General features: G+C 41.7%; 1 protein-coding gene across 2 annotated transcripts in view; it reads right to left on the bottom strand.

Annotated features, from left to right (window-relative positions):
* Positions 1 to 262: 262 nt before the first annotated feature.
* BCR (BCR activator of RhoGEF and GTPase) overlaps positions 263 to 14,805 on the bottom strand; it is a 91,439-nt gene continuing 76,896 nt past the window's right edge. Inside the window, exons 1-8 of one of the 2 annotated variants that reach the window (XM_077920715.1) lie at positions 11,292 to 11,746; positions 9,695 to 9,754; positions 7,606 to 7,715; positions 6,145 to 6,284; positions 5,505 to 5,639; positions 3,754 to 3,859; positions 2,826 to 2,988; positions 263 to 2,449 (exon numbers count right to left, since the gene is read on the bottom strand). In XM_077920715.1, coding sequence (XP_077776841.1) covers positions 2,360 to 2,449; positions 2,826 to 2,988; positions 3,754 to 3,859; positions 5,505 to 5,639; positions 6,145 to 6,284; positions 7,606 to 7,715; positions 9,695 to 9,754; positions 11,292 to 11,453 — 966 coding nt within the window. In that variant the 5' untranslated portion in view covers positions 11,454 to 11,746 and the 3' untranslated portion in view covers positions 263 to 2,359. Of the gene's footprint in view, positions 2,450 to 2,825; positions 2,989 to 3,753; positions 3,860 to 5,504; positions 5,640 to 6,144; positions 6,285 to 7,605; positions 7,716 to 9,694; positions 9,755 to 11,291; positions 11,747 to 14,805 lie in introns of those variants that run through there. The other variant, XM_028711013.2, reaches the window with a different exon arrangement.

Here is a 14,805-nt window from a genome sequence, read left to right as displayed (position 1 = left end):
TCCGGCATGCTTCCTCTGGGAAGCTCACAAAGCACCACACAACCCTCTTCCTGGTGCCTCTGACACTGCAGGTACCCTGTAGGCAACACAACTAATAGTCACTGAAGGGCTTATCCTCTATAAGATTTGCCTAATCTGCTTTTTGAAAGCCATTTATGTTACTGGCTATCACACCATTTTTTGGCAGCAATTTCTGTTGTTTAAGAGAAGAGAAGGGAGGAAGGACAGAACGAAGCACACGAATGCAAGGCTCGTGCATATCTTGGCTTAATAATTTAATTTATTAATTAACGGTATTTCTATGCCACTCTGTAACCAAAGTTCTGTGAGTGGCTTACACAAAAATTGTTAAAATACAATAATGACAATTAGAAAAACAATAACAGTATAAAATAAAGTGAGAGCAATAAAATAATATAATAAGCTGAAATAGGTTACGTCTAAACAGGGACAGTATCGTAGCCTTGGTAGGAAGAGGAGCTAAGCAATATCAGATTCCCATATGAATAATTTTAAGGAACATGAAAGATGCGGGAATACACATAGAAAATGACAAAACCTCTCCTCTCTTTTGGAATGTGTGATTTCATAATACCCAAAGCAGCTGACATTATGGAACAGTACCAAAAAAAACCCCATCAGTAAGGCTGTCAAAGCATACATTTCTCCACTACCTTTTAGTTTTGTTTAACAAGGAGAATCACTTTTATTTATCAGAACTTAGGAACATGACAAACCTTTGTGGGAGTCTCATTCCCTACTTCAATCCTTCTCCTGAACCAAGCCAACAATTTAGTTTAACATCTTAGCCCTTTATCACACTTTTAATAAGGAAGGAGGGGCTCTGTCTTCTTCTCCCTTGCCTGCAAGCAGTTTCTGGTCTTCTTGGTAAAATTGGTGGCATGTATGGGTATAACTAAAAATTATGCTGGATGACCAAGTGGGAAGTGATAGGCAAAATATCTCCCCAAATATAATTTAAAATCAGAGCAAATGCAAAAACCTCTCTGTCCATTTGAGGACTCTGCAATTAGTTCATGTTTCCAGTTCCCAGCACTGATCCTTTCCCAGTGCTATAATTCACTGGTGCCTAGATATGGCTGCTCTGAAGTCCATGAATGTCTAGGATTTCTGAAAAATACAAAATGCTCCCTGCTCAATCAACCATCATTGTGTAGGTTATCAAACATCTTATCAAAACATTTATATTTACCAGCAAAAAAGGGGTTGAGGTGGAAAAGACAATTTCCATAAGCAACATACAAAGTCTCAAGAAAGAACATAAAAATTCAAGTATCGAAAAAGCGATTCTGATGAAAGTTTAGGTCAAGCAGCTGGGAGACAGCCATTGACATTTGTCCCCAGATCTCTGAAGAAATGTTATGGTGTTTATGTGTAGGCACAGCCTTCATCATCTGGGTGGAGAACTGGATAAAAGTTTTTTTTTCTTTTTTATATGGGGAAATGGGATGAAGCACCCCATTTTGCAAGTGATCTTCTATTCTATTTAGAATGCCTGAAGAATTTAGCAAATCTTTCACATTAGCATTGCCCATTATTTTTTTGGTTCATACAGAAAGTAAGGTGATCTAAATACTTGCCATCATCACACCCTCCCCCAGTCTCCTTTACCACACTGGCCTTAATATGATGCAACAGGAAGTGCCTCCTTTATCAACCCCTACCCAAAAAGGGACAAAAGGCAAGAAAATGTGGTTTCTTCTCTCCGTTTCCAAGAAAAGAGGCAAGTCTGTGACAAAAAACAACAACCAACCAAGAGGTCTGATTGTATATGAAGCCTCTAATTCATTAATTAATTTATTAAAAAGAGACTAGTTGAAATCAAGATTTAAATTTCCATGTAGAGGGCATCATAAATGCATATACTTTGCAGTATTCCATTAAAAACCAAAACAGCAGCTATTAAAGCTACAGTTTTGATATATCCTTTTGCTCTTCACCAGAGGTCCAAGTAGAAATCTTGAAGCTTCCCAAAGATAAAATTAATTCCATTAAAAAAAACAAAACCCACAGAGGAATCTGTTCTTTCACATACCCCACAAGAAACAGTTTTTGCTGCTCAGGGCTACCCTCTGCTGGTTGAAAACTCACAGCACAGCCTGGCCCAGTTCTTTCTTGTTCTAGTGGTCAAAAGAGGAAGGAATCTTTCTTTCTTTTTCTTTTAAAAAAAGTCTTCAGCCTATCATTGCCTGACAGATAGCAGAGGGACTGAAGGCCTTACTTCCTCCTGGTAGGCAAGGACAGACCAGGAATGTCTGAAGGAGTAATGTGTTTCTCTCATTCCCAGAGTGGGGCAGTTCACACCCATGGCAAATTCCACACGGACTGATCAAGGCTCCTACACTTCTGTGGAGAACAGGATACTCTGTCTCTTGCTATCAGGGGTGGGGATAGTCTCTAGCTGCAAGAAGTAGAGGAGAACTTGGACCTGGAAAGCAAAGGAGAAAACAGGTCAATGAAAGCCAGTGTAGTGAAGTGACCTAACTATGAGGGCAACTGCTTTATGTAGCTGTATACTCAACAGGAGATCCAGGTTGGAGCACAATCCATGGGAAAATTAGGCTATCTGTTCATTTACTTATTTAAAGAATGATTTCCACTCTTCAATAACTTTCCTACAACAGTTTACTGTTTTTATTATGTTGTGTAACAAAACACAGAAAACTTTCAGTAACGTTAGAGACTGGCTGATAGCTAGAGCAAGCTTAATCCCACAAGGTGAGCCACTGGGCTTTGCCTTGCCCTGGGGACACTATGCACTCATTAAGTTGCAAAACTTTTCCTGGACTATCCCACTTCCTTACCTGGGACATGACTTCTAGTGACCAGCTATCAGTCATGGCTATTGGCTGAGTTGGATTAGCAGGGATTTTACTATCTTTTTCCGATGGCCTGAGCAGCGTTGGTCCAAAAACAGTTGCCAGATTGTGAAGTGACATCTTGTTGATGTTCTCCTTCTCAGCAACCCTGAAGCAATTGGGTAGAGGCAGCGGAGGGAGAGAGAGAGAGAGAGAGAGAAAGAAAGAAAGAAAGAAAGAAAGAAAGAAAGAAAGAAAGAAAGAAAGAAAGTTAGTTTCATTTCTGCAGCTCAGAAGATGGTTCTCATTTATACCACCCTTGCAAAGACTTCAAATCCTAGCAAATTATGGTTTAGTTTTTATAACAAAGACAAGAGGTGCTCCATTCAAGGTCTTTCCATTGTAAGAAGCTATTTGTGATAACAGATTGTGGCAGCAGCAGATGCAAAGGTGATAAGAACAGGACTGTCCATCTAAAGTTCTACGCAAGCCAGATTTTCACTATATTCTGTTATCTGCATTGCAATGAATGTTAGCTTTGAAGTAAAAAAAAAGAAGTTATTGTTCCTCAAATCTTGGTTGATATGAATTTTGAAACTAGGGCAGAGATGGGCCCTAGGTCAGTTCTCCAATACTTGTATGAACGTTGTTATTTTATAAGAACACTAGAGTGGCAAGCAATCCATGGGGTTTGTTCAAGAGGAATGAGGACAAGGAATGACACCCCAACACTTCTACGTAGGAGCTACCACTGCAGACGAGCCATCTCAGAGCAGTAGTCTCTCTTAGAGCCAAGCTGAAAAGGTGTCTTGACCAGGTCTATTAACCATATGCGTTCAGTTATTACTCCCAACAATGCCTAGGAATGCATTCCAGGAGTTCCACAGTAAGTACTGAGAGATGGTCAATGCTGTAAAAGGACATCTAGCATTACCTTTTCAAATGGTCCAGGAGAAAAAGGAATGTGACAAGGTTGGGTTCTGGAAGAGACAGCAGTAGGTTCAGCATACAGCTTTCCTTAGCAACTGGATCTGAAAGTGCTAGAGGAGGAGAGGGGGGAAAGCGTCAGGATGGGAGCACACAATGCAGCTTCACAAGGCATGGAACGGAGGCTAGCCTGGCTCCTCCCACTCTTTTATGACCGTTATAGTGAAGATTTTTTTAAATTCTGAAAGGCCTTTAGGCTGCAGGCCATTTTATGATTTTTAAAAAATAATACAGTGGTACCTCGGGTTAAGTACTTAATTCGTTCCGGAGGTCCGTTCTTAACCTGAAACTGTTCTTAACCTGAAGCACCACTTTAGCTAATGGGGCCTCCTGCTGCCGCCGCGCCGCCGGAGCACAATTTCTGTTCTCATCCTGAAGCAAAGTTCTTAACCCGAGGTACTATTTCGGGGTTAGTGGAGTCTGTAACCTGAAGCGCATGTAACCTGAAGTGTATGTAACCCGAGGTACCACTCTATTGGATTTTAATCGTATTGTATCGTTTCATATTTCTGAATGAAATAACAAAGAGTGGTATTAAACTAACCAAAAAAAAAAAATTTTATTGCTGTCAACAGTCTTTCCCTATGTTATTTGCTCAGAGTAGCATCACTGAAATTAATGTACATAATTTAATCAAGTTCATTAATTTCCATGGGTCTGCTCTGAGCAAAACCTTATGCTATTGAGCAATCTTATATAAATAACAGTTAACAATAATAAAGGTTGCATCCAGACAATTTGTTTATTGTCCATTTATTCTTATTTGTCTGTGGGGAGATTAGATTATGTCTGTTATTGATCATTCTGATTTGTTTGCTGGGAAGTTAGATAACTTTGTGTCAAAGCGAATGTTATCCCACACTTTCCAGTGCGTATTCATGTCACTCATTGTTTTGAGTCCTCAATGTTTTGAGGAAACAGGCTTGTTGTGCAAGTCCTCTCAATAATCTATAACTGTGTAACCTGAATCTACTAGTATGTGACTGAATCCCCCAAACAAAAATAGCAAGTCTCAAAGTGCCCAAAGTACCTAATATGTTTCACTCAAGTTACAAAAATTAAAATCCAGAGACCAAGCTCAATACAGGCGCATCCTCACTGCTCCCCCAATCCATCCCAAACTCTGCTGCCCTAACTTCTCTTGGGCAGCTGAATCCTTCCCTCCCTCTGCAGCATCAAGCTACGCAGAGGTCTAGGAACTGACCTAATTTTGGTTTAGAAGCTGCCTCCTAAAGAAGGGCTGAAATTTAATACATTACAAACTTGTGCCTCACAGACTGCAGAGCCAAACCTGGCCCAGTTATTAGCCTCAGCTATGAAAAAAGAGGCCCAATTGCATGCTAGGTATTATCAGGAAAGGGATTGTTGTCTACTGCACAAATGGAAAACAGTGTACAGTTCTGGCTGGCACTTTTCAAAAAAGGGGATTGCAGATCTGAAAGTCTGGAAGATGCAACAATATTATCAGCAGCCTGGAAACACTCCCCTATGAGAAAATGTTGCAATTTAAAATACTTAAAACATTAGGAATGTTAACAATTCTAAAGCAGTTACATTTCTAATGCTTTAAGTATTCTTGCATTATTTTGGGTAAGAGGATGCCCTGAAGGAGTTTCTGCCAAATATCTTCAGTCACATTTCCTCCCAAATGATTCAGCAATCCTGAAGTAGTATGTTTGTTAGTCATCAAATTCTCACCAATGCCTTCAGCAAAGTTGGGATAGAGTTCATCTGTGAAGAGGGGCTCAGGCAGTTCTCTGAAGTAGAGCTTTAAGGTCCCTGCAATGGCATTCACATCCATTTCACTCATCATGACGGAGACATCTTTGTTGTCTGAAATAGAGGGAGCGGAAGGGAAAAGTGAGGGGAGCAGAGCTTTTAGCTACTCAGGTGTTGCTTCTGAACTTCCTCTCTGCTGAAATTGTTTGCTCAATTCAAAAATGATGGTATAGCTTTTGGAGGATCAGTAATATGCCATGGGCGTGCACACTCTGGCTGTGTACTCATTAACATTTACCCTGGCTCCAGTGCACTGCCACCACTGGTGTTTGAAACAGTGCACACATGGCAGTTAGCCACAGTGCATACCTATCTCGCAGTTTCTTGTGAAATACTGCTGCTTGATGCATTAAACCAGCTACTTTTCGATTTGAAAATGTAAACAACATTCATTTCGCAGTTAAGCTAAAGCATGTACGTTAGAAACAACTGCATTGCAGATCACTTCCTTTTCTGCACTACTTCCATTGAGACTGGCCCTAGTAATTATTTGTAGAGTGCGTGGAACACTGACTGTTCATTTTTAGTGGAAATGAAAACCTTAGACGCTGATACTCACTGACGTCAAAAGCAGCTTTCAGAGCCTGGATATCGGTGGCAACGCCAGAGACTCGATAGATGCCCACCTCCTCCATGCCACGACGCTCAATCTCCTCGACACACTGGCGCACAATGTAAGGCACCTTTGATCTCTCTCTCCTGCAAGAAGAGGTCCAGTTCAGTAAAGGCAAAGGCAATAATTACCGTATTTTTTGCTCTATAAGACTCACTTTTCCCCTCCTAAAAAGTAAGGGGAAATGTGTGTGCGTCTTATGGAGTGAATACAGGCTGTGCAGCTATCCCAGAAGCCAGAACAGCAAGAAGGATTGCTGCTTTCACTGCGCAGTGATCCCTCTTGCTGTTCTGGCTTCTGAGATTCAGAATATTTTTTTCCTTGTTTTCATCCTCCAAAAACTAGCTGCGTCTTGTGGTCTGGTGCGTCTTATAAAGCTAAAAATACAGTATGTGTGAATGTACATACACCACAAGCAAGAAAGCAATTTCAAACTGCCTTCGATTCTGTGGAAAAACTGGAGGCTCCTTGCATTTGAAGGCAGACATTTCTTTTTTCGGTATCATATTGTATTTATTTTCAAAAGTAATACTAATACAAATTTACAGAATTACTATGTAAACAATAAAACTGTTGTTCAAGATGTACAGCTATTTATTGTTTTCAAAGTTATGTGCTATTTCTGATCTGCCCCTAAGCTTGTGAGTATCATATTGAAGCACTTGCCAGTCCCTGATATGCCATGCTGCTCAAAAGTACAAAGTTTATTGATGTGCAGAAAAGTAAGAGGTCAAAGCACTGGCAGCTACATTCTCCCACTCCGACACCATAAAATTATAGTCATCAGTTCATACCATGGGTACCAAACCATTCACCTAACTCCAAAGAATCACATGTTTTTCTTTTTTTTTCAAAGTAAGGCTGATACCTGAGAGGAAGCTAAAAATCCTCATTCAACTCCTCTATTTTTTAAAGATGTCAATTTAATATGTGTGCTTTAGTAGTCCTGTTTTTTGCCTACAGAATAATGATCCCCTCCCAAGTTCTCCAGTGCCAGTAAACATTCTGCTGGCAAATGAATCATGACTAAAGTTCAGGGGTTAAAACTAATATAGCACCATCCAGATGGTGTGAATGTTTTTTTGAGTGTGGTGCATAATGGCTGCTCGGTAGCTTGGAAAATCCCAGGGTGAGTCATCTCACAGGATAGGAAGAGACCAAGGGTTAGTTCCGGAGCACGGCATAGCACATGATGTTCAAAGTAAACAAACTTGGGTTCCAAGCAGATTTATGCAGCTCTCAATGAATATGATACAGCTTGCAAAACAGATACTTCCCCCTCCCCTCAAAACTATCTGTTAGAAAACAGGCAAATTATACGTGTTAACTTTTGTTCACTGTCAGGTCAGGGGAAAGGCCTTAAGCAAAAACCCCAGATTAAAAAGAAAAAATGATGAAATAACTCACTTGGTGACCACTGCGATCTTTACTCCAAATACGCCTGTTTGTTTGCGGGAGGGCATCCTCTTTAAGCTGAACTCTCTACTGGTGAACTTCATAGACAGCTTCACTTCAACCTTGAAGAAAAAGGAGATTCATAGCTACTCTTTCCAACAACACAAATTCTTGCTGGATTTCTCTCATTCAGAAACAGTCACAAGGAGTAACAATGAATAGCACAGGGGCTTGGATCATCATCTGGGGACCTGCTCTGTTCTCCGCAATCAGACTGAGCTCCACAATCAGACTGAGTTACTTTCATACTCCATGTAAACTGCTTTCCCTTGGGAAAACCACACAGAACAATGCACCCCCTTCTCAACTACATACCACATTAGTCTCTTGTGATTACAAACAGAGTCTTCTAACACTTCAAAACAACAAGCTAAATTGTCAAAGGGGGGTAGAAATAACAAAGGTAATGTGGAAAGAAATGTGAAGTCTAATACAAACTGAAAGTCAACCAGACTTTTCTAAGATTTTAGGCCAGGAAAGCCTAAAAAGTGGGTCTCCAGATGTTGCTGGACTACAACTCCCACAATCACTGAGCCTCAATATCTTGAGATCCACAGGTTAGCCATCCCTGTTTTTAGCCTTACACTTGCAAAATTTTGTTTCTGGAGTTTACAGTTAGAATTGTTTCAATAAAATCTCTTAAGGTAAGGCCTCTTACAGCTGCTTTTATTACTGCTTTAAATTCTCATTTCTCAGTTTTTGTTTTATTTTACATGTGGTTTACTGTTTGTTAAAAGAAAATGTGTTAGCTTCTCCAAGTACATGGCAACGTGAAAAGCAGAATATAAAGTATATAAATAATAGCAGCTGTGCATAATGTGCAGCTTATCCATGCTCACTAGGAAGAGACAATATTCAGACAAGTCTCATTTGATATTCAATGAGCAGAGAGACTTCTGTATTCAGTAGCATTAACACCACAGTGAGCAACAACTTGTAACTGAGGGTCAAAGAAGATTTTACATGATGCATGAGATTTTAATGTTCTTCAAAACTACTTATGTTTGAAATAATTACTATTTCATCTGAAGTAGTTTCCCCAACTAAACCACTTTTATCTGGTTAACTGGAGCTTATTAATACAGCTCACTGAAGAGACAGTGTACGCAGATGCCCGTTCTAAATAGATTCCACTATGTGCCATTCTTTGTCAAAAAGCTATGCCAACATTGCATATATTTTAAAAGGGAGAACAGGACTTCAGTGGTTACAGACGGGCAGCTCTGAGTGCTGGCGGGCATTTGATCTGCTGAGAAGTCTTCCAATATAAGCCACTGCCATTCCCATTCATTTCAGTGAAAATTGCAGAGGAGAATTCCAGAGTGCATTGTCCCCTTTGTTAAAAATTAGTGCTTGCAAGGGCACACAGTTGTGAGTGTTGTTTTGATTTTCCACACCAGGCATCAGTAGGACCAAATAGTCAAGGTGCCAATTTAATAAGGCTGAGTGCTTTGAGAGGTCAAACAGGCTCCAGAGAAAGACCTTGTTGTGCAAGAAGCAGCCTGCATGACTACAAAGACAGCTAGGGTGGTCTGTTGCTGCACCAGGAACAGGATGTGCATATTCTGCATACGTCCAGATCCTCTGTAACATTATTGCATTAGAAATAAAACTCTCCTATCTTCCCCATCCAGGAGAAGTGCAGATTCTTAACAGAGAGCTTATGTGTTTTGGCAGTATGGGAGATACAAAGGCAGAATTTCCAACATAGAAAATTTATACATGTTGTTCCTATGCAACAATTGAATGCTCAAAGCTGCTCTGTATCTGTGTGCTAATGGAGAATGCACCCACACAAGGAACAATCTATAAAGCTGGCTCCTCAGCAGGCATGTAAACGGCTGCACAGGCCTGGCAAGCAGCTTGCTGTCAGTGTTTTATATCATCATCTGCATGTGTGTGCAGATGTTACACCATGTCTGTGGAACAACAACATTTGAGTTTGGGTCTTAAGTCACCAGGAGCACAAGACCTGAAAATCCAATCCAAAACAGAACAGTCGGGAGCAGCCAGCTTGCATTTTAGAATTGTCTGTACTTACTCCATTCATCAATATGACAGTGCGTTGCCAGTCTTTATCTTGCAATGTCTGTGGATCCAGCTGAAAAATGGAGAGTTATTAGTGAGCTAGCAACCAGGTGCAGAGACCAAAGCGGTTGTATTGCCTTACATAAATTAGTTTAATAATAATAATAATAATAATAATAATAATAATAATAATAATATTTATACCCCATCCATCTGGCTGGGTTTCCCCCAGCCACTCTGGGCGGCTCCCAACAAAGGACTAAAAACAGAATAAAACTTAAAACATTAAAAACTTCCCTAAAGAGGGCTGCCCTCAGATGTCTTCTAAAAGTCAGATAAGTTGTTTTATTTTCTTGACATCTGATGGTAGGGCATTCCACAGGTCAGGCGCCACTACCAAGAAGGCCTTCCGCCTGGTTCCTTGTAACCTCACTTCTCGCAGTGAGGGAACCACCAGAAGATCCTCAGAGCTGGACCTCAGTGTCCAGGCTGAACGATGGGGGTGAAGACACTCCTTTGGGTATACTGGGCCAAGGCCATTTAGGGCTTTGAAGGTCAGCGTGCTCGGAAATGTACTGGGAGCCAAATTTAATTAGTCCGGCATGCAAGTCACATATTTGTGGGATCAGTGATATCAGGAGAATCCTGTTAGCTTGTCCTTTAAAACAAATAGCAAAATTATAGCCCTCAACAGTTCTCAACATGAATACCCTAGAACAGTCTTCCCCAGTCTGATGCCCTTGAGTTGTTTTGTGCCATAGCTCCAAACTGCCCCCGTAGTCCAAAACTGCTGGAGGGCACCAGGTTGGGGAAGGCTGATTTAGAAATTCCTCAGTGGCCTTTCAGACCATTTGTCATCCGCCACCTCTTCTGCATGAGAAAAAAAGATTCCAGAATGTTTGACAACGAAAGTCATGAAAGCAGCATAGTTTTGCAAAGCTAAGCAAACACATTCAACACATACCTTTATCCTTATCACAAAAATGTCAAAACAATTGTCTTTTATTTTGGCGCACAATACACACGTCTATCTGACAAGCCAGTGGAGGTTTTCTAGCAGAGACCGTGGTACCAATTCTGGTTTGCTGGGCTTGTTCATCAGCCTCCCTCTGACCTGCCCCCGAATCAGTTTTAGAGATTCAGGGCCGACTCCTCTCTCGGGCCTAGGTGAAGTTGTAAACCTGTCTCTGAATTATGCCACTCAGATGACTGCAGGTTCGTTGGCTGTGTTTGTATGATAATGCTCTTCCACACATAAAAATTCCATAGGCCCAGAAAACTAGCATGCCAGGAAAACAGCTAGAAAGTTTTCAACATGCAAGGAATTTTTTAATTTATTTTTTTTTTGTAAAGGGAGGAGCATTCAACAATCTGAGGCCCCACTTGAATCCTGAAGTGGCACAGTCCAGGCACAGGTTCACCACTTCATTTGCTGTTTGTGAGAATTAGCCCTTTGCCTCCGCCTGTTGAGACCCCACTATTATTGCTAATAAGTGGAAGCAGTTTCTCTATCCACACATACAGCACAAAGCAATGGGAAGGCGGAGGGTGGGGAGAAAGAGAGAGAGAGAATGAATGAATGACTGAATGAATGTAAGAGTAAAGCCAACCTTTCCTTGTAGCACTCTGCCACAGACTCGGGGCCACAGAGTGTGGCTTCTGTTATGTGTACATTTCTTCGGTAAATCCAGCAGAGTCCTGCAGCTACAGCAATAGCAGAAATGCTTGAAGACTCCCTGAGTGGTGGAGTGGGTCATCAGCAGCTCCCACATCTCTTACTGTGCCGTGTGCTCTTATTGTGCTCTGAAGCCCAGTGTTGTCCCTCTAAGTCTACTCTTGCTCTGCCAGGGGCTTTATAATGAGAATATTCTTCCTGGAGGACCTGCCCACTTCAGGTTGGGCAGCCAAGGTTCCAATGAGGTGTTTGTTTTTCCTTCCCAAAAGAGTTTATGGGAAGGGAGGCAGAATTTTTCCTCAACAAGCTTTGTATTTTCCCAGAATTGAGAGGAAATGGCTTCTGAAGTATCTGGTTTCCTTTGTGGAACTACTGAGCTCACCTCCACCCCCATGCGACTGCTTTCTGGAGCTGACATGGGTAGCCCTTCACCATTCTCACAATGGGAACAGTCAACCCAGACTCAAGATGCAATTCATCTGCTGCTCATGTCCTGTACTTCTGTGCCATATAAAGTTGCAGAACCTAAAATGCAACTCTTGTCTAAAACAGGCATGTTTTACTGTAAGTCACTTTGAGGTTTTCATGAAAAACGAAAACCTGGGGTGGTGGTGAATCTTCTACATAAATAAGTGAAAATGCTGCCTGAGGTATTCTTTGGGGATTCAACAGGTCTGGGATGAGGGCAGAGATTCCAAAGTTAGGCATGAAGTGCCACCTATGGAAGGAAATGGTACTTCTACACAACAAGTGCCACCTTCTTGCATCCAGCAGCAGAGCACGAATACAAGACTCAATGCAAGAATGCAAGACTCAATGTTTTTTTAACTACTGACGGAAGAGTTTCATTCAATTCATTCTGAAATCAGTTTGGTATTTATGAGCTCTCCCAGCAAGCACTCAGAAAAAGTCCATCTCTTTTCCAATAAGCCTTTCCCAGTTCAAAATGCTCGTGTGTATGCGTAGATGCCATCTAAATGTGCTTTAGAATCATAGAGTTGAAAGGGACCCAAGGATCAACCCCCCCCCAATGCCATCTGGAGGGCACCAGGCTGCAGAAAGGAGAGGAAAAAGCATGCGCACCACCCTGGGCTCCTTGGAATCATAGAATTGTAGAGTTAGAATGTTCCCAAGAGTTATGTAGTCCAATCCCCTGCAATGCAGGAATTTCAACTAAAGCATCCATGCCAGATCCATGGAAGAAAGGTGGAATATAAATGTAATAAATAAATAAAAGTACAGTCATACAGTGGTGCCCCGTAAGACGAATGCCTCGCAAGACGAAAAACTCGCTAGACGAAAGGGTTTTCCGTTTTTTGAGTCGTTCCGCAAGACGAATTTCCCTATGGGCTTGCTTCGCAAGACGAAACGTCTTGCGAGTTCTTGCGAGTTTGTTTCCTTTTTCTTAAAGCTGCTAAGCCGCTAAGCCGTTAATAGCCGCTAAGCCGCTAATAGCCGTGCTTCGCAAGACGAAGAAACCGCAAGACGAAGAGACTCGCGGAACGGATTAATTTCGTCTTGCGAGGCACCACTGTACCTCGGGTTGAATGTGCTTCAGGTTGAGCGCTTTCGGGTTGCACTCTGCGGCAACCTGGAAGTAACGGAGCGTGTTACTTCCGGGTTTCGTCGCTCGCACATGCGCAGACGCTCAAAATGACGTCACACACATGCGTAGAAGTGGCAAAACGTGACCCGCTCATGCGCAGTCACATCTTACGTTCTGTTCAGGATGCGAACGGGGCTCTGGAATGGATCCTGTTCACATCCCAGTTACCACTGTATATGCTCTAACGCCATTGAGTGACGGGTCCTCCCCCTTTAAAAAATAATCACCCAATGTAGAGTAATTTACCAGCAGTCTAGTATTGTGCTTCTATTAAAGAACCTAAACAATAAGCAGCTAAAAACAGAAGATTCGGAAAAAAAATATTTAACTGGCCCATTGGAGGAGGAAATATCAGCCCTGATAAGGCCACTGGGAGGAATGACAAAGATACAACAGGAAGGATATGTTTAAATGAATTACATTCCGTAACAGCAGCTTTGCCATTCCAAGCTGGCCAGACAAGCTGCTTAGATGATCAACAAGGGTGGTGCAGTGGGGAAAGGCAGACTAGCCAGCCAGTCTGGAAATAAAAACAAAAAAGTGGGTAGCAAACAGTTTTAACAGACATAAATGTCACTCTTTTAATCCTGTTTATAGTGTGACTGAGTAGAAATCCCATATGAATCACCCGTGTGGAGGACAACTGTTCTGCATGGACACTTTGGGCAACATGATTTCCCTGCAACAAAGCAACATGATTTCCCTGCCCTAAAGTGAAATCCGCTTGCCAGCTGGCTTTGTGGGAGGGCTTCTTCATCTCACAGACCACAATGCAGTTGTAAGGATTGAAGATAAAAAGTATCTAGATTGTTAACTTGTAGCCAAAGAACCCCAAGCACATTTGGTGCTTTCTCAAAAAGGAGGACCCTGTATGCTGCCAAAATCATGAAGAAATGGGATTAAAATGCACGTGTCCATTTAATCTCGGTAGTAACAAGTCAAAGATACTATTAGTTCAGTTATGGAATGCTGAGATAGCTATGTTTCTACCCACACAAACATTCTCAGACTCTATCGCAGCATGTATTCTGAAAAACCAACAAGATCGCCAAAGAGAGACTAGAAAGATCTATACATGCCAGAAAATCTGCTCACTTGCTTATGTTAAACTGCAGAATGAGATTTGAAAGACACTGCTAGAAGAAATCTTGGCAAAGAAATGCAGATATTTTAGGGGCTGAAGACCACAGTGTGAACTAGAGACAAGTAGAAAATTTGCTGAAGTAGAACTACTGAATAGAGGTCTTGCTAATCCTACAGTTAGAGACTTTATCATAGTACAAATAAATATGACTGCTGAAAATATGAATTTGCAGCTAGGAGCTAGTGTCACATCTAGATCACCAACTTTGCACCATCTGGGTTCTGCTGAACAGCAAGAGGAGTATGTACACTTTCTGCATAGCTACTGCCTTGTTGATTTAGTGCAGCCTTCTTCAATCTGGTACCCTCCAGCGGTTTTGAACTACAACTCCCGTCAGCCTCAGGCAGTACAGTAATGCTCCCATGAGCTCTAGCATACAGTCATGCGACATGGGAGTTGTAGGCCAAAGCAGCTGAAGGGCAGCCAAGTTTGTTTTAGTGGGAAAGAGTTCTTAATTTGACCAGGAAATCTGCAAGGGATCGTCTTATGTTCTTATTACCATAACAGATGTGACAGAAGCTTTCACAGGGTTCTACTCCATCAGATAGAGTATATGTACAAATGTGACAGGTAAGAAGTTAAGAGGTCCAGTAGGTGGACTACAGTCATACCTCATGTTACGTTTTTTCAGGTTGTGTCCTGTGGCGACCCGGAAGTACCAGAAAGGTTTACTTCCGGGTTCACTGCATGCGCACAAGC

The sequence above is a fragment of the Podarcis muralis genome, chromosome 16 (genome assembly GCF_964188315.1).
Source record: "Podarcis muralis chromosome 16, rPodMur119.hap1.1, whole genome shotgun sequence".
Classification (NCBI taxonomy): Eukaryota; Metazoa; Chordata; class Lepidosauria; order Squamata; family Lacertidae; genus Podarcis; species Podarcis muralis.
The sequence above is the reverse complement of the archived record's forward strand: the minus strand, read 5'-3'. Positions and strand labels throughout refer to the sequence as shown.